At 54.6% G+C, this 23,429-nt stretch overlaps 1 protein-coding gene across 1 annotated transcript in view; it reads right to left on the bottom strand.

The window, feature by feature from the left end:
- The window catches only part of LOC144486623 (von Willebrand factor A domain-containing protein 7-like), a 95,499-nt gene extending 80,464 nt beyond the window's left edge, over positions 1-15,035 (bottom strand). Inside the window, exons 1-5 of the mRNA XM_078204669.1 lie at positions 14,821-15,035; positions 9,956-10,231; positions 8,941-9,034; positions 6,865-6,993; positions 568-754 (exon numbers count right to left, since the gene is read on the bottom strand). Coding sequence (XP_078060795.1) covers positions 568-754; positions 6,865-6,993; positions 8,941-9,034; positions 9,956-10,231; positions 14,821-15,015 — 881 coding nt within the window. The 5' untranslated portion in view covers positions 15,016-15,035. The remainder of the gene's footprint in view (positions 1-567; positions 755-6,864; positions 6,994-8,940; positions 9,035-9,955; positions 10,232-14,820) is intronic.
- Positions 15,036-23,429: the final 8,394 nt, after the last annotated feature.

The raw sequence follows: 23,429 nt of genomic DNA, 5'->3' as shown, positions 1-23,429 counted from the left end.
AAAGCTCCCTCTGCACTGTCCCCCATCAAACACTCCCAGGACAGGTACAGCACGGGGTTAGATACAGAGTAAAGCTCCCTCTACACTGTCCCCCATCAAACATTCCCAGGACAGGTACGGCACGGGGTTAGATACAGAGTAAAGCTCCCTCTCCACTGTCCCCCATCAAACACTCCCAGGACAGGTACAGCACGGGGTTAGATACAGAGTAAAGCTCCCTCTACACTGTCCCCATCAAACACTCCCAGGACAGGTACAGCACGGGGTTAGATACAGAGTAAAGCTCCCTCTACACTGTCCCCATCAAACACTCCCAGGACAGGTACAGCACGGGGTTAGATACAGAGTAAAGCTCCCTCTACACTGTCCCCCATCAAACACTCCCAGGACAGGTACAGCACGGGGTTAGATACAGAGTAAAGCTCCCTCTACACTGTCCCCATCAAACACTCCCAGGAGAGGCACAGCACAGCTGTGTTGAGGATCTGATTTTGTGGGAACAGTTTGATGGTTCTGTGATCGTGTTGTTTGTCCCTCTGTCTCTCCAGGTTCCGGCGCCTCTCTCACCTCAGGAAGAGTTTGTCTCCCACAGCGTCTCGGATTCTCTGGAAAGCTTGCTCCGTCGCTGCTGTGGCCACGCCTGCCGCCTCTTCATGGAGGTAACCATGTGGGGAACCAGCTGTGTCTTTATTAATTCCCCCCTTGGCATCAAGCAATCTGCTCCCATCCGCAAACCCGCCGTGACTGCATTTACCTGAAACATTAATCATCAAAGGTCAGTGCTGAGGGAGTGCCGCACTGTCAGAGGGTCAGTACTGAGGGAGTGCCGCACTGTCAGAGGGTCAGTACTGAGGGAGTGCCGCACTGTCAGAGGGTCAGTACTGAGGGAGTGCCGCACTGTCAGAGGGTCAGTACTGAGGGAGTGCGGCACTGTCAGAGGGTCAGTACTGAGGGAGTGCCGCACTGTCAGAGGGTCAGTACTGAGGGAGTGCCGCACTGTCAGAGGGTCAGTGCTGAGGGAGTGCCGCACTGTCAGAGGGTCAGTGCTGAGGGAGTGCCGCACTGTCAGAGGGTCAGTGCTGAGGGAGTGCCGCACTGTCAGAGGGTCAGTGCTGAGGGAGTGCCGCACTGTCAGAGTACCAGTGCTGAGGGAGTGCCGCACTGTCAGAGGGTCAGTGCTGAGGGAGTGCCGCACTGTCAGAGGGTCAGTGCTGAGGGAGTGCCGCACTGTCAGAGGGTCAGTGCTGAGGGAGTGCCGCACTGTCAGAGGGTCAGTGCTGAGGGAGTGCCGCACTGTCAGAGGGTCAGTGCTGAGGGAGTGCCGCACTGTCAGAGGGTCAGTGCTGAGGGAGTGCCGCACTGTCAGAGGGTCAGTACTGAGGGAGTGCCGCACTGTCAGAGGGTCAGTACTGAGGGAGTGCCGCACTGTCAGAGGGTCAGTACTGAGGGAGTGCCGCACTGTCAGAGGGTCAGTACTGAGGGAGTGCCGCACTGTCAGAGGGTCAGTACTGAGGGAGTGCCGCACTGTCAGAGGGTTAGTGCTGAGGGAGTGCCGCACTGTCAGAGGGTCAGTGCTGAGGGAGTGCCGCACTGTCAGAGTACCAGTGCTGAGGGAGTGCCGCACTGTCAGAGGGTCAGTGCTGAGGGAGTGCCGCACTGTCAGAGGGTCAGTGCTGAGGGAGTGCCGCACTGTCAGAGGGTCAGTACTGAGGGAGTGCCGCACTGTCAGAGGGTCAGTGCTGAGGGAGTGCCGCACTGTCAGAGGGTCAGTACTGAGGGAGTGCCGCACTGTCAGAGGGTCAGTGCTGCGGGAGCGCCGCACTGTCAGAGGGTCAGTACTGCGGGAGTGCCGCACTGTCAGAGGGTCAGTGCTGAGGGAGTGCCGCACTGTCAGAGGGTCAGTACTGAGGGAGTGCCGCACTGTCAGAGGGTCAGTGCTGAGGGAGTGCCGCACTGTCAGAGGGTCAGTACTGAGGGAGTGCCGCACTGTCAGAGGGTCAGTGCTGAGGGAGTGCCGCACTGTCAGAGGGTCAGTGCTGAGGGAGTGCCGCACTGTCAGAGGGTCAGTACTGAGGGAGTGCCGCACTGTCAGAGGGTCAGTACTGAGGGAGTGCCGCACTGTCAGATGGTCAGTACTGAGGGAGTGCCGCACTGTCAGAGGGTCAGTACTGAGGGAGTGCCGCACTGTCAGAGGGTCAGTACTGAGGGAGTGCCGCACTGTCAGAGGGTCAGTGCTGAGGGAGTGCCGCACTGTCAGAGGGTCAGTGCTGAGGGAGTGCCGCACTGTCAGAGGGTCAGTACTGAGGGAGTGCCGCACTGTCAGACGGTCAGTGCTGAGGGAGTACCGCACTGTCAGAGGGTCAGTGCTGAGGGAGTGCCGCACTGTCAGAGGGTCAGTACTGAGGGAGTGCCGCACTGTCACAGGGTCAGTACTGAGGGAGTGCCGCACTGTCAGAGAGTCAGTACTGAGGGAGTGCCGCACTGTCAGAGGGTCAGTGCTGAGGGAGTGCCGCACTGTCAGAGGGTCAGTACTGAGGGAGTGCTGCACTGTCAGAGGGTCAGTGCTGAGGGAGTGCCGCACTGTCACAGGGTCAGTACTGAGGGAGTGCCGCACTGTCAGAGAGTCAGTACTGAGGGACTGCCGCACTGTCAGAGGGTCAGTGCTGAGGGAGTGCCGCACTGTCAGAGGGTCAGTACTGAGGGAGTGCCACACTGTCATAGGGTCAGTGCTGAGGGAGTGCCGCACTGTCAGAGGGTCAGTACTGAGGGAGTGCCGCACTGTCAGAGGGTCAGTACTGAGGGAGTGCCGCACGGTCAGAGAGTCAGTACTGAGGGACTGCCGCACTGTCAGAGGGTCAGTGCTGAGGGAGTGCCGCACTGTCAGAGGGTCAGTGCTGAGGGAGTGCCGCACTGTCACAGGGTCAGTACTGAGGGAGTGCCGCACTGTCAGAGGGTCAGTGCTGAGGGAGTGCCGCACTGTCAGAGGGTCATTGCTGTGGGAGTGCCGCACTGTCAGAGGGTCAGTGCTGAGGGAGTGCCGCACTGTCAGAGGGTCAGTACTGAGGGAGTGCCGCACTGTCAGAGGGTCAGTACTGAGGGAGCGCCGCACTGTCAGAGGGTCAGTGCTGAGGGAGTGCCGCACTGTCAGAGGGTCAGTACTGAGGGAGTGCCGCACTGTCAGAGGGTCATTGCTAAGGGAGTGCCGCACTGTCAGAGGGTCAGTACTGAGGGAGTGCCGCACTGTCAGAGGGTCAGTACTGAGGGAGTGCCGCACTGTCAGAGGGTCAGTACTGAGGGAGTGCCGCACTGTCAGAGGGTCAGTACTGAGGGAGTGCCGCACTGTCAGAGGGTCAGTACTGAGGGAGTGCCGCACTGCCAGAGGGTCAGTGCTGAGGGAGTGCCGCACTGTCAGAGGGTCAGTACTGAGGGAGTGCTGCACTGTCAGAGGGTCAGTACTGAGGGAGTGCCGCACTGTCAGAGGGTCAGTACTGAGGGAGTGCCGCACTGTCAGAGGGTCAGTACTGAGGGAGTGCCGCACGGTCACAGGCTCATTGCTGAGGGAGTGCCGTACTGTCACAGGGTCAGTACTGAGGGAGTGCCGCACTGTCAGAGGGTCAGTGCTGAGGGAGTGCCGCACTGTCAGAGGGTCAGTGCTGAGGGAGTGCCGCACTGTCAGAGGGTCAGTGCTGAGGGAGTGCCGCACTGTCAGAGGGTCAGTGCTGAGGGAGTGCCGCACTGTCAGAGGGTCAGTACTGAGGGAGTGCCGCACTGTCAGAGGGTCAGTACTGAGGGAGTGCCGCACTGTCAGAGGGTCAGTGCTGAGGGAGTGCCGCACTGTCACAGGGTCAGTGCTGAGGGAGTGCCGCACTGTCACAGGGTCATTGCTGAGGGAGTGCCGCACTGTCACAGGGACAGTGCTGAGGGAGTGCCGCACTGTCAGAGGGTCAGTACTGAGGGAGTGCCGCACTGTCAGAGGGTCAGTGCTGAGGGAGTGCCGCACTGTCAGAGGGTCAGTGCTGAGGGAGTGCCGCACTGTCAGAGGGTCAGTACTGAGGGAGTGCCGCACTGTCAGAGGTTCAGTGCTGAGGGAGTGCCGCACTGTCAGAGGGTCAGTGCTGAGGGAGTGCCGCACTGTCAGAGGGTCAGTGCTGAGGGAGTGCCGCACTGTCACAGGGTCATTGCTGAGGGAGTGCCGCACTGTCAGAGAGTCAGTAGTGAGGGAGTGCCGCACTGTCAGAGGGTCAGTACTGAGGGAGTGCCGCACTGTCACAGGGTCATTGCTGAGGGAGTGCCGCACTGTCACAGGGTCAGTACTGAGGGAGTGCCGCACTGTCAGAGGGTCAGTACTGAGGGAGTGCCGCACTGTCACAGGGTCATTGCTGAGGGAGTGCCGCACTGTCAGAGGGTCAGTACTGAGGGAGTGCCGCACTGTCAGAGGGTCAGTGCTGAGGGAGTGCCGCACTGTCAGAGGGTCAGTGCTGAGGGAGTGCCGCACTGTCACAGGGTCATTGCTGAGGGAGTGCCGCACTGTCAGAGGGTCAGTACTGAGGGAGTGCCGCACTGTCAGAGGGTCAGTGCTGAGGGAGTGCCGCACTGTCAGAGGGTCCGTGCTGAGGGAGTGCCGCACTGTCAGAGGGTCAGTGCTGAGGGAGTGCCGCACTGTCAGAGGGTCAGTACTGAGGAAGTGCCGCACTGTCAGAGGGTCAGTGCTGAGGGAGTGCTGCACTGTCCGAGGGTCAGTACTGAGGGAGTGCCGCACTGTCAGAGGGTCAGTACTGAGGGAGTGCCGCACTGTCAGAGGGTCAGTACTGAGGGAGTGCCGCACTGTCAGAGGGTCAGTGCTGAGGGAGTGCCGCACTGTCAGAGGGTCAGTACTGAGGGAGTGTCGCACTGTCAGAGGGTCAGTACTGAGGGAGTGCCGCACTGTCAGAGGGTCAGTGCTGAGGGAGTGCCGCACTGTCAGCGGGTCAGTGCTGAGGGAGTGCCGCACTGTCAGAGGGTCAGTACTGAGGGAGTGCCGCACTGTCAGAGGGTCAGTGCTGTGGGAGTGCCGCACTGTCAGAGGGTCAGTACTGAGGGAGTGCCGCACTGTCAGAGGGTCAGTGCTGAGGGAGTGCCGCACTGTCAGGGGGTCAGTACTGAGGGAGTGCCGCACTGTCAGAGGGTCAGTACTGAGGGAGTGCCGCACTGTCAGAGGGTCAGTGCTGAGGGAGTGCCGCACTGTCAGAGGGTCAGTGCTGAGGGAGTGTCGCACTGTCAGAGGGTCAGTACTGAGGGAGTGCCGCACTGTCACAGGGTCATTGCTGAGGGAGTGCCGCACTGTCAGAGGGTCAGTACTGAGGGAGTGCCGCACTGTCAGAGGGTCAGTGCTGAGGGAGTGCCGCACTGTCAGAGGGTCAGTGCTGAGGGAGTGCCGCACTGTCACAGGGTCATTGCTGAGGGAGTGCCGCACTGTCAGAGGGTCAGTACTGAGGGAGTGCCGCACTGTCAGAGGGTCAGTGCTGAGGGAGTGCCGCACTGTCAGAGGGTCCGTGCTGAGGGAGTGCCGCACTGTCAGAGGGTCAGTGCTGAGGGAGTGCCGCACTGTCAGAGGGTCAGTACTGAGGAAGTGCCGCACTGTCAGAGGGTCAGTGCTGAGGGAGTGCTGCACTGTCCGAGGGTCAGTACTGAGGGAGTGCCGCACTGTCAGAGGGTCAGTACTGAGGGAGTGCCGCACTGTCAGAGGGTCAGTACTGAGGGAGTGCCGCACTGTCAGAGGGTCAGTGCTGAGGGAGTGCCGCACTGTCAGAGGGTCAGTACTGAGGGAGTGTCGCACTGTCAGAGGGTCAGTACTGAGGGAGTGCCGCACTGTCAGAGGGTCAGTGCTGAGGGAGTGCCGCACTGTCAGCGGGTCAGTGCTGAGGGAGTGCCGCACTGTCAGAGGGTCAGTACTGAGGGAGTGCCGCACTGTCAGAGGGTCAGTGCTGTGGGAGTGCCGCACTGTCAGAGGGTCAGTACTGAGGGAGTGCCGCACTGTCAGAGGGTCAGTGCTGAGGGAGTGCCGCACTGTCAGGGGGTCAGTACTGAGGGAGTGCCGCACTGTCAGAGGGTCAGTACTGAGGGAGTGCCGCACTGTCAGAGGGTCAGTGCTGAGGGAGTGCCGCACTGTCAGAGGGTCAGTGCTGAGGGAGTGTCGCACTGTCAGAGCGTCAGTGCTGAGGGAGTGCCGCACTGTCAGAGGGTCAGTGCTGAGGGAGTGCCGCACTGTCAGAGGGTCAGTACTGAGGGAGTGCCGCACTGTCAGAGGGTCAGTGCTGAGGGAGTGCCGCACTGTCAGAGGGTCAGTGCTGAGGGAGTGCCGCACTGTCAGAGGGTCAGTGGATATCCAACCTCCAAAATTGGCTCAAGATGATTGGCCATGCTAAATTGCCCCTTAGTGTCCAAAGATGTACAGGTTCAGGGGATTAGTAGGGTAAATACGTAGGATTATCGTGATGGGGCCTGGGTAGGGTGCTTTATTGGAGCGTTGGTACAGACTTGATGGATGGAATGGCCTTCGAGTGATCATAGAATCATAGAATCCCTCCAGTGCAGAAGGAGGCCATTCGGCCCATCGAGTCTGCACCGACCACAATCCCACCCAGGCCCTACCCCCACATATTTTACCCGCTAATCCCTCTCACCTACGCATCTCAGGACACTGAGGGGCAATTTTTAACCTGGCCGATCAACCTCACCCGCACATCTTTGGATTGTGGGAGGAAAGCGGAGCACCCGGGGGAAACCCACGCAGACACGAGGAGAATGTGCAAACTCCACACAGACAGACCCTGTGGATCTGTAGAGATTGTATGATTGTCCCCCGCTGCCCTCAGACACACTCACCCGTTGGCTTTCCGAAGGGGAAGAAGCTAAAATATCCGGTGGTGAGGACATTCCTGGATTTGATGGTGTCGAGAATGTTATTGCGACACACATCAGTCTCGCAATCAGTGCACGTCCTCTCGTCATTTCCTGCCAGGCACACAAGGGGTTAAATTCAGTTACAGTCTCCGTCTCAATCTCCATCTCATCTGCTCCAATCAGCCACCAAAATTCCCAATCTCCCACTCCAATCCCAATCCCATCCCCCAACCACAATTATAGCTTCCAGGACTGGGTCTCCTCCTGTTCCTGTGTAACAGGCTCGAGGGGCTGAATGGCCTCCTCCTGCTCCTGTGTAACAGGCTCGAGGGGGCTGAATGGGGCCTCCTCCTGTTCCTGTGTAACAGGCTCGAGGGGCTGAATGGCCTCCTCCTGCTCCTCTGTAACAGGCTCGAGGGGCTGAATGGGGCCTCCTCCTGTTCCTGTGTAACAGGCTCAAGGGGCTGAATGGCCTCCTCCTGTTCCTGTGTAACAGGCTCGAGGGGCTGAATGGGGCCTCCTCCTGTTCCTGTGTAACAGGCTCGAGGGGCTGAATGGGGCCTCCTCCTGTTCCTGTGTAACAGGCTCGAGGGGCTGAATGGCCTCCTCCTGTTCCTGTGTAACAGGCTCGAGGGGGCTGAATGGGGCCTCCTCCTGTTCCTGTGTAACAGGCTCGAGGGGCTGAATGGCCTCCTCCTGCTCCTGTGTAACAGGCTCGAGGGGCTGAATGGGGCCTCCTCCTGTTCCTGTGTAACAGGCTCGAGGGGCTGAATGGGGTCTCCTCCTGTTCCTGTGTAACAGGCTCGAGGGGCTGAATGGGGCCTCCTCCTGTTCCTGTGTAACAGGCTCGAGGGGCTGAATGGCCTCCTCCTGTTCCTGTGTAACAGGCTCGAGGGGCTGAATGGCCTCCTCCTGTTCCTGTGTAACAGGCTCGAGGGGAGCTGAATGGGGCCTCCTCCTGTTCCTGTGTAACAGGCTCGAGGGGCTGAATGGGGCCTCCTCCTGTTCCTGTGTAACAGGCTCGAGGGGCTGAATGGCCTCCTCCTGTTTCTGTGTAACAGGCTCGAGGGGCTGAATGGGGCCTCCTCCTGTTCCTGTGTAACAGGCTCGAGAGGCTGAATGGCCTCCTCCTGTTCCTGTGTAACAGGCTCGAAGGGGGCTGAATGGGGCCTCCTCCTGTTCCTGTGTAACAGGCTCGAGGGGCTGAATGGCCTCCTCCTGTTCCTGTGTAACAGGCTCGAGGGGCTGAATGGGGCCTCCTCCTGTTCCTGTGTAACAGGCTCGAGGGGCTGAATGGCCTCCTCCTGTTCCTGTGTAACAGGCTCGAGGGGCTGAATGGGGCCTCCTCCTGTTCCTGTGTAACAGGCTGGAGGGGCTGAATGGCCTCCTCCTGTTCCTGTGTAACAGGCTCAAGGGGCTGAATGGCCTCCTCCTGTTCCTGTGTAACAGTCCGAGGGGCTGAATGGGGCCTCCTCCTGTTCCTGTGTAACAGGCTCGAGGGGCTGAATGGCCTCCTCCTGTTCCTGTGTAACAGGCTCGAGGGGCTGAATGGCCTCCTCCTGTTCCTGTGTAACAAGCTCGAGGGGCTGAATGGCCTCCTCCTGTTCCTGTGTAACAGGCTCGAGGGGCTGAATGGCCTCCTCCTGTTCCTGTGTAACAGGCTCGAGGGGCTGAATGGGGCCTCCTCCTGTTCCTGTGTAACAGGCTCGAGGGGCTGAATGGCCTCCTCCTGTTCCTGTGTAACAGGCTCGAGGGGCTGAATGGGGCCTCCTCCTGTTCCTGTGTAACAGGCTCGAGGGGCTGAATGGGGCCTCCTCCTGTTCCTGTGTAACAGGCTCGAGGGGCTGAATGGGGCCTCCTCCTGTTCCTGTGTAACAGGCTCGAGGGGCTGAATGGGGCCTCCTCCTGTTCCTGTGTAACAGGCTTGAGGGGCTGAATGGCCTCCTCCTGTTCCTGTGTAACAGGCTTGAGGGGCTGAATGGCCTCCTCCTGTTCCTGTGTAACAGGCTCGAGGGGCTGAATGGCCTCCTCCTCTCTCAGTAATACTCCGGCACCTACCTGCTATCGTCCCAATATCTTGGTCGGGGACAATGATGTTTCCGTTTGGTTCCCTGAATCCCAGTTCAATCCAGTTACTGTGGCTGTAAAAGTCCTGGGAAATCGAGATGGAATTAGGGCCATGGAATCATAGAATCTCCATAGTGCCGAAGGAGGCCATTCAGCCCATTGAACCTGCACTGACTACAATTCCAAAAAGCCCTATCATCATGGCCCCATGCATTTACCCTGCTCATCCCCGTTACACTAAGGAGCAATTTAGCATGGCCAATCCTCCTAACCTGCACATCTTTGGACACTAAGGGACAATTTAGCATGGCCAATCCTCCTAACCTGCACATCTTTGGACACTAAGGGACAATTTAGCATGGCCAATCCTCCTAACCTACACATCTTTGGACACTAAGGAGCAATTTAGCATGGCCAATCCACCTAACCTACACATCTTTGGACACTAAGGGACAATTTAGCATGGCCAATCCTCCTAACCTGCACATCTTTGGACACTAAGGGACAATTTAGCATGGCCAATCCTCCTAACCTGCACATCTTTGGACACTAAGGGACAATTTAGCATGGCCAATCCTCCTAACCTGCACATCTTTGGACACTAAGGGACAATTTAGCATGGCCAATCCTCCTAACCTACACATCTTTGGACACTAAGGGACAATTTAGCATGGCCAATCCTCCTAACCTACACATCTTTGGACACTAAGGGGCAATTTAGCATGGCCAATCCACCTAACCTGCACATCTTTGGACACTAAGGGACAATTTAGCATGGCCAATCCCCCTAACCTGCACATCTTTGGACACTAAGGGGCAATTTAGCATGGCCAAGCCACCTAACCTGAACATCTTTGGACACTAAGGGGCAATTTAGCATGGCCAAGCCACCTAACCTGGACATCTTTGGACACTAAGGGGCAATTTAGCATGGCCAATCCTCCTAACCCATGGGCCGAACAGCCTCCTCCTGCTTTTAGTTCCTATGTTGGAATGTCAGGCCTACCTGCAGGGTATGGAGGAAGCGGCCACTGTTCATGCGAGCGGATTGGAAGTTCTCCTCCTGAATGTTCTGGATGACACTTGTCAGAAGCTCCAGGATGAGACCTTTCCCCTCGTTCAGAGACTCAGAATCAAAGTGACGTTGAGAAGAGAAGGAGTAGAAAAAGTCGACAAAGGCGCTGTTTCTGGCAATGGCATTGACGGCCTGACGGAACTTGGAGGCTGAAACCGTCTCTCCGTAATACAACTGGAAAAGCTTCTCCTCAGAGAGCAAAGCATCCTGAAAGATCAAAACACAGGGTTAGATACAGAGTAAAGCTCCCTCTACACTGTCCCCCAAACACTCCCAGGACAGGTACAGCACGGGGTTAGATACAGAGTAAAGCTCCCTCTACACTGTCCCCATCAAACACTCCCAGGACAGGTACAGCACGGGGTTAGATACAGAGTAAAGCTCCCTCTACACTGTCCCCCATCAAACACTCCCAGGACAGGTACAGCACGGGGTTAGATACAGAGTAAAGCTCCCTCTACACTGTCCCCCAAACACTCCCAGGACAGGTACAGCACGGGGTTAGATACAGAGTAAAGCTCCCTCTACACTGTCCCCCAAACACTCCCAGGACAGGTACAGCACGGGGTTAGATACAGAGTAAAGCTCCCTCTACACTGTCCCCCAAAAACTCCCAGGACAGGTACAGCACGGGGCTAGATACAGAGTAAAGCTCCCTCTACACTGTCCCCATCAAACACTCCCAGGACAGGTACAGCACGGGGTTAGATACAGAGTAAAGCTGCCTCTACACTGTCCCCATCAAACACTCCCAGGACAGGTACAGCACGGGGTTAGATACAGAGTAAAGCTCCCTCTACACTGTCCCCATCAAACACTCCCAGGACAGGTACAGCACGGGGTTAGATACAGAGTAAAGCTCCCTCTACACTGTCCCCATCAAACACTCCCAGGACAGGTACAGCACGGGGTTAGATACAGAGTAAAGCTCCCTCTACACTGTCCCCATCAAACACTCCCAGGACAGGTACAGCACGGGGTTAGATACAGAGTAAAGCTCCCTCTACACTGTCCCCATCAAACACTCCCAGGACAGGTACAGCACGGGGTTAGATACAGAGTAAAGCTCCCTCTACACTGTCCCCATCAAACACTCCCAGGACAGGTACAGCACGGGGTTACATACAGAGTAAAGCTCCCTCTACACTGTCCCCATCAAACACTCCCAGGACAGGGACAGCACGGGGTTAGATACAGAGTAAAGCTCCCTCTACACTGTCCCCATCAAACACTCCCAGGACAGGTACAGCACGGGGTTAGATACAGAGTAAAGCTCCCTCTACACTGTCCCCATCAAACACTCCCAGGACAGGTACAGCACGGGGTTAGATACAGAGTAAAGCTCCCTCTACACTGTCCCCATCAAACACTCCCAGGACAGGTACAGCACGGGGTTAGATACAGAGTAAAGCTCCCTCTACACTGTCCCCATCAAACACTCCCAGGACAGGTAGAGCACGGGGTTAGATACAGAGTAAAACTCCCTCTACACTGTCCCCCATCAAACACTCCCAGGACAGGTACAGCACGGGGTTAGATACAGAGTAAAGCTCCCTCTACACTGTCCCCCATCAAACACTCCCAGGACAGGTACAGCATGGGGTTAGATACAGAGTAAAGCTCCCTCTACACTGTCCCCCATCAAACACTCCCAGGACAGGTATGGCACGGCGTTAGATACAGAGTAAAGCTCCCTCTACACTGTCCTCATCAAACACTCCCAGGACAGGTACAGCACGGGGTTAGATACAGAGTAAAGCTCCCTCTACACTGTCCCCCATCAAACACTCCCAGGACAGGTACAGCACGGGGTTAGATACAGAGTAAAGCTCCCTCTACACTGTCCCCCATCAAACACTCCCAGGACAGGTACAGCACGGGGTTAGATACAGAGTAAAGCTCCCTCTACACTGTCCCCATCAAACACTCCCAGGACAGGTACAGCACGGGGTTAGATACAGAGTAAAGCTCCCTCTACACTGTCCCCATCAAACACTCCCAGGACAGGTACAGCACGGGGTTAGATACAGAGTAAAGCTCCCTCTACACTGTCCCCCATCAAACACTCCCAGGACAGGTACAGCACGGGGTTAGATACAGAGTAAAGCTCCCTCTACACTGTCCCCATCAAACACTCCCAGGACAGGTACAGCACGGGGTTAGATACAGAGTAAAGCTCCCTCTACACTGTCCCCATCAAACACTCCCAGGACAGGTACAGCACGGGGTTAGATACAGAGTAAAGCTCCCTCTACACTGTCTCCATCAAACACTCCCAGGACAGGTACAGCACGGGGTTAGATACAGAGTAAAGCTCCCTCTACACTGTCCCCATCAAACACTCCCAGGACAGGTACAGCACGGGGTTAGATACAGAGTAAAGCTCCCTCGACATTGTCTCCATCAAACACTCCCAGGACAGGTACAGCACGGGGTTAGATACAGAGTAAAGCTCCCTCTACACTGTCCCCCATCAAACACTCCCAGGACAGGTACAGCACGGGGTTAGATACAGAGTAAAGCTCCCGCTACACTGTCCCCCATCAAACACTCCCAGGACAGGTACAGCACGGGGTTAGATACAGAGTAAAGCTCCCTCTACACTGTCCCCATCAAACACTCCCAGGACAGGTACAGCACGGGGTTAGATACAGAGTAAAGCTCCCGCTACACTGTCCCCCATCAAACACTCCCAGGACAGGTACAGCACGGGGTTAGATACAGAGTAAAGCTCCCGCTACACTGTCCCCCATCAAACACTCCCAGGACAGGTACAGCACGGGGTTAGATACAGAGTAAAGCTCCCTCTACACTGTCCCCCATCAAACACTCCCAGGACAGGTACAGCACGGGGTTAGATACAGAGTAAAGCTCCCTCTACACTGTCCCCCATCAAACACTCCCAGGACAGGTACAGCACGGGGTTAGATACAGAGTAAAGCACCCTCTACACTGTCCCCATCAAACACTCCCAGGACAGGGACAGCACGGGGTTAGATACAGAGTAAAGCTCCCTCTACACTGTCCCCATCAAACACTCCCAGGACAGGTACAGCACGGGGTTAGATACAGAGTAAAGCTCCCTCTACACTGTCCCCATCAAACACTCCCAGGACAGGTACAGCACGGGGTTAGATACAGAGTAAAGCACCCTCTACACTGTCCCCATCAAACACTCCCAGGACAGGTACAGCACGGGGTTAGATACAGAGTAAAGCTCCCTCTACACTGTCCCCATCAAACACTCCCAGGACAGGTACAGCACGGGGTTAGATACAGAGTAAAGCTCCCTCTGCACTGCCCCCATCAAACACTCCCAGGACAGGTACAGCACGGGGTTAGATACAGAGTAAAGCTCCCTCTGCACTGCCCCCATCAAACACTCCCAGGACAGGTACAGCACGGGGTTAGATACAGAGTAAAGCTCCCTCGACACTGTCCCCATCAAACACTCCCAGGACAGGTACAGCACGGGGTTAGATACAGAGTAAAGCTCTCTCTACACTGTCCCCATCAAACACTCCCAGGACAGGTACAGCATGGGGTTAGATACAGAGTAAAGCTCCCCCTACACTGTCCCCATCAAACACTCCCAGGACAGGTACAGCATGGGGTTAGATAGAGAGTAAAGCTCCCCCTACACTGTCCCCATCAAACACTCCCAGGACAGGTAGAGCACGGGGTTAGATACAGAGTAAAGCTCCCTCCACACTGTCCCCATCAAACACTCCCAGGACAGGTACGGCATGGGGTTAGATACAGAGTAAAGCTCCCTCTACAGTGTCCCCATCAAACACTCCCAGGACAGGTACAGCACGGGGTTAGATACAGAGTAAAGCTCCCTCTACACTGTCCCCATCAAACACTCCCAGGACAGGTACAGCACGGTGTTAGATACAGAGTAAAGCTCCCTCTACACTGTCCCCATCAAACACTCCCAGGACAGGTACAGCACGGGGTTAGATACAGAGTAAAGCTCCCTCTACACTGTCCCCCATCAAACACTCCCAGGACAGGTACAGCACGGGGTTAGATACAGAGTAAAGCTCCCTCTACACTGTCCCCCATCAAACACTCCCAGGACAGGTACAGCACGGGGTTAGATACAGAGTAAAGCTCCCTCTACACTGACCCCATCAAACACTCCCAGGACAGGTACAGCACGGGGTTAGATACAGAGTAAAGCTCCCTCTACACTGTCCCCATCAAACACTCCCAGGACAGGTACAGCACGGTGTTAGATACAGAGTAAAGCTCCCTCTACACTGTCCCCATCAAACACTCCCAGGACAGGTACAGCACGGGGTTAGATACAGAGTAAAGCTCCCTCTACACTGTCCCCCATCAAACACTCCCAGGACAGGTACAGCACGGGGTTAGATACAGAGTAAAGCTCCCTCTACACTGTCCCCCATCAAACACTCCCAGGACAGGTACAGCACGGGGTTAGATACAGAGTAAAGCTCCCTCTACACTGACCCCATCAAACACTCCCAGGACAGGTACAGCACGGGGTTCGATACAGAGTAAAGCTCCCTCTACACTGTCCCCATCAAACACTCCCAGGACAGGTACAGCACGGTGTTAGATACAGAGTAAAGCGGGTACGTTCGCTTTGGGTAGTTCTGTGGGCTGAATGGGGATCACCAGGGCTGGGTTAGGTGTGGGAGGGAGCTGGCATTGAGATTTCTCTGTCTATTTCCCAGGGGACCTCAAACTCATTGGGGAGGAGTGACGTGTGTCTGGCCTCAGTGTAATGTGTGTCAGACAGAGGAAGCAGCAGTAATGTGTCTCACCGGAATGGAGTTCGGAGGCAGAACCTTGCCCTCGAAGTTGGGTAGTTGCTGGAATATTCTGTAGGTGATCCGCAGAGCGGCCTTACGCGTGATGTCACGGTGTGAGAGGTTCCCCTGGCTTCGGTTGGGCATGAAACTGACTACCTGATTGGTTAAGAGGCAGAACGAAATCCAGAGCGCCAAATTCTTCATCATTGCTCCCAGAATTCAACCTGAAAAATACAATAAAATCCAATGAGAGGCTGAACGTGGATGAATCACTGACTTACCCATCCATTAAAACTCCTCCCAAAACTCCACGTGGACTCTCCCCCAACAATACCCCAGTGAGAGTCAGTGTGTGTGGGACCCGTACCCCAGTGAGAGTCAGTGTGTGTGGGACCCGTACCCCAGTGAGAGTCAGTGTGTGTGGGACCCGTACCCCAGTGAGAGTCAGTGTGTGTGGAACCCGTACCCCAGTGAGAGTCAGTGTGTGTGGAACCCGTACCCCAGTGAGAGTCAGTGTGTGTGGGACCCGTACCCCAGTGAGGGTCAGTGTGTGTGGGACCCGTACCCCAGTGAGGGTCAGTGTGTGTGGAACCCGTACCCCAGTGAGGGTCAGTGTGTGTGGAACCCGTACCCCAGTGAGAGTCAGTGTGTATGGAACCCGCACCCCAGTGAGAGTCAGTGTGTGTGGGACCAGTGCCCCAGTGAGAGTCAGTGTGTGTGGGACCCGTACCCCAGTGAGAGTCAGTGAGTGTGGAACCCGTACCCCAGTGAGAGTCATGTGTGTGGAACCCGTACCCCAGTGAGGGTCAGTGTGTGTGGAACCCGTACCCCAGTGAGAGTCAGTGTGTGTGGGACCCGTATCCCAGTGAGAGTCAGTGTGTGTGGGACCCGTGCCCCAGTGAGAGTCAGTGTGTATGGGACCTGTACCCCAGTGAGAGTCAGTGTGTGTGGAACCCGTACCCCAGTGAGAGTCAGTGTGTGTGGAACCCGTACCCCAGTGAGAGTCAGTGTGTGTGGAACCAGTACCGCAGTGAGAGTCAGTGTGTGTGGGACCCGTACCCCAGTGAGAGTCAGTGTGTGTGGGACCCGTACCCCAGTGAGAGTCAGTGTGTGTGGGACACGTACCCCAGCGAGAGTCAGTGTGTGTGGAACCTCTACCCCAGTGTGAGTCAGTGTGTGTGGAACCCGTACCCCAGTGAGAGTCAGTGTGTGTGGGACCCGTACCCCAGCGAGAGTCAGTGTGTGTGGAACCCGTACGCCAGTGAGAGTCAGTGTGTGTGGAGCCCGTACACCAGTGAGAGTCAGTGTGTGTGGAACCCGTACGCCAGTGAGAGTCAGTGTGTGTGGAACCCGTACCCCAGTGAGAGTCAGTGTGTGTGGGACCCGTACCCCAGTGAGAGTCAGTGTGTGTGGAACCCGTACGCCAGTGAGAGTCAGTGTGTGTGGAACCCGTACCCCAGTGAGAGTCAGTGTGTGTGGAACCCGTACGCCAGTGAGAGTCAGTGTGTGTGGAGCCCGTACCACAGTGAGAGTCAGTGTTTGGGACCCGTACCCCAGTGAGAGTCAGTGTGTGTGGAACCCGTACCCCAGTGAGAGTCAGTGTGTGTGCAACCTGTACCCCAGTGAGAGTCAGTGTGTGTGGAGCCCGTACCCCAGTGAGAGTCAGTGTGTGTGGAACCTCTACCCCAGTGAGAGTCAGTGTGTGTGGGACCCAAACCCCAGTGAGAGTCAGTGTGTGTGGGACCCGTACCCCAGTGAGAGTCAGTGTGTGTGGAACCCGTACGCCAGTGAGAGTCAGTGTGTGTGGAACCTGTACCCCAGTGAGAGTCAGTGTGTGTGGGAGCCTGTACCCTAGTGAGAGTCAGTGTGTGTGGAACCCGTACCCCAGTGAGAGTTAGTGTGTGTGGAACCCGTACCCCAGTGAGAGTCAGTGTGTGTGGGACCTGTACCCCAGTGAGAGTCAGTGTGTGTGGGACCCGTGCCCCAGTGAGAATCAGTGTGTGTGGGACCCGTGCCCCAGTGAGAGTCAGTGTGTGTGGAACCTGTACCCCAGTGAGAGTCAGTGTGTGTGGAACCCGTACCACAGTGAGAGTCAGTGTGTGTGGGACCCGTACCCCAGTGAGAGTCAGTGTGTGTGGGACCCGTACCCCAGTGAGAGTCAGTGTGTGTGGAACCCGTACGCCAGTGAGAGTCAGTGTGTGTGGAGCCCGTACCCCAGTGAGAGTCAGTGTGTGTGGAACCCGTACGCCAGTGAGAGTCAGTGTGTGTGGAACCCGTACCCCAGTGAGAGTCAGTGTGTGTGGAACCCGTACGCCAGTGAGAGTCAGTGTGTGTGGAGCCCGTACCACAGTGAGAGTCATTGTTTGGGACCCGTACCCCAGTGAGAGTCAGTGTGTGTGGAACCCGTACCCCAGTGAGAGTCAGTGTGTGTGCAACCTGTACCCCAGTGAGAGTCAGTGTGTGTGGAGCCCGTACCCCAGTGAGAGTCAGTGTGTGTGGAACCTCTACCCCAGTGAGAGTCAGTGTGTGTGGAACCCGAACCACAGTGAGAGTCAGTGTGTGTGGGACCCGTACCCCAGTGAGAGTCAGTGTGTGTGGAACCCGTACCCCAGTGAGAGTCAGTGTGTGTGGGACCCAAACCCCATTGAGAGACAGTGTGTGTGGAACCCGTACCCCAGTGAGAGTCAGTGTGTGTGGAACCCGTACCCCAGTGAGAGTCAGTGTGTGTGGAGTCCGTACCCCAGTGAGAGTCAGTGTGTGTGGAACCCGTACCCCAGTGAGAGTCAGTGTGTGTGGAGTCCGTACCCCAGTGAGAGTCAGTGTGTGTGGGACCTGTACCCCGTACCTCCAATATAAGTATATTGCTTTGCATTCGGTGGAGGGGGATGACCCTCCAGGGGTAAGCCACGAGGACCAGATCGCCTGCACGGAGACAGGCTCAGGGGTCCGGAAGGGAAAGAAGGGTTTTAGGAGAGCGATAGTTGTGGGGGACGCAATGGTTCGAGGCACGGACAGGCAGTTCTGTGGGAGCGAACGAGAATCCAGGGTGGTAGCCTGCCTCCCTGGTGCCGGGGTACTGGATGTCTCCGAGAGGGTAGGAAGCATATTTAAAAAGGGAAGGTCATCAAACGGACGTAATTATACACATTGGTGAAAATGGTGTAGGTAGGAAGAGCAGGGGGGTCATACGAGAGAAATTCAGGGAGTTGGGTGCTAGGCTAAAAAGTAAGACCTCCAGTGTAGCAATCTCTGGACTGCTCCCGGTGCCTAGTGCAAGTGAGGCTCGGAACAGGGAGATTCTACAGTTGAACGCGTGGCTAAAGGACTGGTGCAAGAGGGAGGGTTTTAAATTCATAGATAACTGGGAAATCTTCAAGTCAGGATGGCAACTGTACAGAAAGGATGGGTTACACCTTAACTGGAAGGGAGCAAATATCCTGGCTGGGAGTTTTGCGAGAGTGTTTCGGCAGGATTTAAACTAGTGTGGCAGGGGGGTGGGGAACAAAACAGGAGGTCAGTAAATACTGAGGCTGGGGTCGAGCTGGGGGCTGGGACAAGGCTAGCTAAGAAGAGGAGCACTCTGGAGGAGGAGGACCTGACTGGGCCTGGAGGTCTGGAGTGCATCTGCTTCAATGCGAGGAGCGTAACGGGTAAAACAGACGAACTTAGGGCCTTAATGCTTACGCGGAATTTGGATGTGGTTGCGGTGACGGAAACTTGGTTAAAAGAAGGACAGGACTGGCAGCTGAATATTCCGGGGTATAAGTGTTTTAGGCGAGACAGAGGAGGGGCTAAAAAAGGTGGGGGAGTAGCGGTATTAGTTAAGGAGCATATTACCGCGGTGCAGAGGGTAGACAACTTAGAGGGGTCATGTACTGAGTCGCTGTGGGTGGAACTCAGAAACAGGAAGGGTGCAGTCACTATGCTGGGGGTGTACTACAGACCACCCAACAGCCCACGGGAAGTGGAGGAAAGGATATGTCAGGAGATTCTGGATAGGTGCAGAAAACATAGGGTTGTTGTAGTGGGGGACTTTAATTTCCCTGGCACAGACTGGAAAGTGCTTAGAGCTGGGGGTCCGGACGGGGAGGAATTTGTAAAATGCATCCTGGAAGGTTCTTTTGAACAGTATGTAGATAGCCCGACTAGAGAGGGGGCTATACTGGACCTAGTTCTGGGAAATGAGCCCGGTCAGGTCGTCAAAGTTTCGGTAGGGGAACATGTGGCAAATAGTGACCACAACTCTGTTAACTTTAGGATAGTAATGGACAAGGATGAGTGCTGTCCTACGGGCAGGGTGCTAAATTGGGGGAAGGCTGACTATAGCCGGATTAGGCAGGAATTGGTGGACATTGATTGGGAGAGGATGTTCGAGGGTAAGTCCACGTCTGGCATGTGGGAGTCTTTTAAGGAACAATTGATAAGGCTGCAGGATAGGCATGTGCCTGTAAAAAGGAAAGATAGGAAAGGTAGGATTCGAGAGCCGTGGATAACCAGGATAATTGAGGATCTGATTAAAATGAAAAGGGAGGCGTACGTTAAGTCCAGGCAACAGAAAACAGATGGAGCTCTAGAGGAATACAGAGAGAGTAGGAAAGAACTCAAACGGGGAGTTAGAAGGGCAAAAAGAGGTCACGAGATGTTCTTGGCAGGCAGGATTCAGGAGAATCCTAAGGCATTCTATTCATACGTTAGGAACAAAAGAGTTGTCAGGGAGAAAATCGGACCTCTCAGGGTCAAAGGAGGGGAATTATGCTTCGAACCCAAGGGAATAGGGGGGATCCTAAATGAATACTTTGCATCGGTATTCACAAAGGAGAGGGACTTGTTGACTGGGAGTGTCTCGGAGGGAGGTGTTGACCCGTTAGAGAAAATCTCCATTACAAGGGAGGAAGTGTTAGGTTTTTTAGGGAACATTAAAACTGACAAAGCCCCAGGGTCTGATGGCATCCATCCTCGACTGCTCAGGGAGACGAGAGATGAAATTGCTGGGCCTCTGACGGAAATCTTTGTTGCTTCTTTGGACACAGGTGAGGTCCCTGAGGATTGGAGGATAGCGAATGTGGTCCCGTTGTTTAAGAAGGGTAGCAGGGATAACCCGGGAAATTATAGGCCGGTGAGCTTGACGTCCGTGGTAGGGAAGTTGTTGGAGAGGGTTCTTTGAGACAGGATGTATGTGCATTTAGAATGGAACAATCTCATTAGTGACAGACAGCATGGTTTTGTAAGAGGGAGGTCGTGCCTTACAAATTTGGTGGAGTTTTTTGAGGAAGTGACAAAAACGGTTGATGAAGGAAGGGCCGTGGATGTCGTCTATATGGATTTCAGTAAGGCATTTGACAAAGTCCCACATGGCAGGTTGGTTAAGAAGGTTAAGGCTCATGGGATACAAGGAGAAGTGGCTAGATGGGTGGAGAACTGGCTTGGCCACAGGAGACAGAGGGTAGCGGTCGAAGGGCCTTTTTCCGGCTGGAGGTCTGTGACCAGTGGTGTTCCGCAGGGCTCTGTACTGGGACCTCTGCTATTTGTGAAATATATAAATGATTTGGAAGAAGGTGTAACTGGTGTTATCAGCAAGTTTGTGGATGACACGAAGATGGCTGGACTTGCGGATAGCAATGAGAATTGTCGGACAATACAGCGGGATATTGATAGGCTGGAAAATTGGGCGGAGAGGTGGCAGATGGAATTTAATCCGGATAAATGCAAAGTGATGCATTTTGGAAGAAATAATGTCGGGGGGAGTTATACAATAAATGGCAGAGCCATCAGGAGTATAGAAACACAGAGGGACCTGGGTGTGCAAGTCCACAAATCCTTGAAGGTGGCAGCACAGGTGGAGAAGGTGGTGAAGAAGGCATATGGCATGCTTGCCTTTATAGGACGGGGTATAGAGTATAAAAGCTGGAGTCTGATGTTGCAGCTGTATAGAACGCTGGTTAGGCCACATTTGGAATACTGCGTCCAGTTCTGGTCGCCGCACTACCAGAAGGACGTGGAGGCGTTAGAGAGAGTGCAGAGAAGGTTTACCAGGATGTTGCCTGGTATGAAGGGTCTTAGCTATGAGGAGAGATTGGGTAAACTGGGGTTGTTCTCCCTGGAAAGACGGAGAATGAGGGGAGACCTAATAGAGGTGTACAAGATTATGAAGGGTATAGATAGGGTGAACGGTGGGAAGCTTTTTCCCAGATCAGAAGTGACGATCACGAGGGGTCACGGGCTCAAGGTGAGAGGGGCGAAGTATAACTCAGATATTAGAGGGATGTTTTTTACACAGAGGGTGGTGGGGGCCTGGAATGCGCTGCCAAGTAGGGTGGTGGAGGCAGACACCCTGACATCGTTTAAGACTTACCTGGATAGTCACATGAGCAGCCTGGGAATGGAGGGATACAAACGATTGGTCTAGTTGGACCAATGAGTGGCACAGGCTTGGAGGGCCGAAGGGTCTGTTTCCGTGCTGTACTGTTCTTTGTTCTCTTTGTTCTTTGTTCAGTGAGAGTCAGTGTGTGGGGAACCCGTACCCCAGTGAGAGTCAGTGTGTGTGGGAACCCGTACCCCAGTGAGAGTCAGTGTGTGTGGGACCCGTACCCCAGTGAGAGTCAGTGTGTGTGGGACCCGTACCCCAGTGAGAGTCAGTGTGTGTGGGACCCGTACCCCAGTGAGAGTCAGTGTGTGTGGGACCCGTACCCCAGTGAGAGTCAGTGTGTGTGGGACCCATACCCCAGTGAGAGTCAGTGTGTGTGGAACCCGTACCCCAGTGAGAGTCAGTGTGTGTGGAACCCGTACCCCAGTGAGAGTCAGTGTATGTGGGACCCGTACCCCAGTGAGAGTCAGTGAGTGATCCTTACCCTGCTGAATAAACAGTGTCTCTGTACAGTTACACAGTGAGTGATCCTTACCCTGCTGAATAAACAACGACTCTGTACAGTTACACAGTGAGTGATCCTTACCCTGCTGAATAAACAGTGTCTCTGTACAGTTACACAGTGAGTGATCCTTACCCTGCTGAATGAACAGTGACTCTGTACAGTTACACAGTGAGTGATCCTTACCCTGAATAAACAGTGTCTCTGTACAGTTACACAGTGAGTGATCCTTACCCTGCTGAATAAACAGTGACTCTGTACAGTTACACAGTGAGTGATCCTTACCCTGCTGAATAAACAGTGTCTCTGTACAGTTACACAGTGAGTGATCCTTACCCTGCTGAATAAACAGTGACTCTGTACAGTTACACAGTGAGTGATCCTTACCCTGCTGAATAAACAGTGTCTCTGTACAGTTACACAGTGAGTGATCCTTACCCTGCTGAATGAACAGTGACTCTGTACAGTTACACAGTGAGTGATCCTTACCCTGAATAAACAGTGTCTCTGTACAGTTACACAGTGAGTGATCCTTACCCTGCTGAATAAACAGTGACTCTGTACAGTTACACAGTGAGTGATCCTTACCCTGCTGAATAAACAGTGACTCTGTACAGTTACACATAGAACATAGAACATAGAACATAGAACATTACAGCGCAGAACAGGCCCTTCGGCCCACGATGTTGCACCGACCAGTTAAAAAAAAAACTGTGACCCTCCAACCTAAACCAATTTCTTTTCGTCCATGAACCTATCTACGGATCTCTTAAACGCCCCCAAACTAGGCGCATTTACTACTGATGCTGGCAGGGCATTCCAATCCCTCACCACCCTCTGGGTAAAGAACCTACCCCTGACATCGGTTCTATAACTACCCCCCCTCAATTTAAAGCCATGCCCCCTCGTGCTGGATTTCTCCATCAGAGGAAAAAGGCTATCACTATCCACCCTATCTAAACCTCTAATCATCTTATATGTTTCAATAAGATCCCCTCTTAGCCGCCGCCTTTCCAGCGAAAACAATCCCAAATCCCTCAGCCTCTCCTCATAGGATCTCCCCTCCATACCAGGCAACATCCTGGTAAACCTCCTCTGCACCCTCTCCAAAGCCTCCACATCCTTCCTGTAATGTGGGGACCAGAACTGCACACAGTACTCCAAGTGCGGCCGCACCAGAGTTGTGTACAGTTGCAACATAACGCTACGACTCCTAAATTCAATCCCCCTACCAATAAACGCCAAGACACCATATGCCTTCTTAACAACCCTATCTACTTGATTCCCAACTTTCAGGGATCTATGCACACATACACCTAGATCCCTCTGCTCCTCCACACTATTCAAAGTCCTCCCGTTAGCCCTATACTCAACACATCTGTTATTCCTACCAAAGTGAATTACCTCACACTTCTCCGCATTAAACTCCATCCGCCACCTCTCGGCCCAACTTTGCACCTGTCTAAGTCTTCCTGCAAACTACGACACCCTTCCTCACTGTCTACCACACCACCGACTTTGGTGTCATCAGCAAATTTGCTAATCCACACAGTGAGTGATCCTTACCCTGCTGGATATACAGTGTCTCTGTACAGTTACACAGTGAGTGATCCTTACCCTGCTGAATAAACAGTGACTCTGTACAGTTACACAGTGAGTGATCCTTACCCTGCTGAATAAACAGTGTCTCTGTACAGTTACACAGTGAGTGATCCTTACCCTGCTGAATATACAGTGTCTCTGTACAGTTACACA

Source organism: Mustelus asterias, unplaced genomic scaffold, assembly GCF_964213995.1.
Source record: "Mustelus asterias unplaced genomic scaffold, sMusAst1.hap1.1 HAP1_SCAFFOLD_416, whole genome shotgun sequence".
In the NCBI taxonomy this organism is placed as follows: Eukaryota; Metazoa; Chordata; class Chondrichthyes; order Carcharhiniformes; family Triakidae; genus Mustelus; species Mustelus asterias.
The sequence above is the reverse complement of the archived record's forward strand: the minus strand, read 5'-3'. Positions and strand labels throughout refer to the sequence as shown.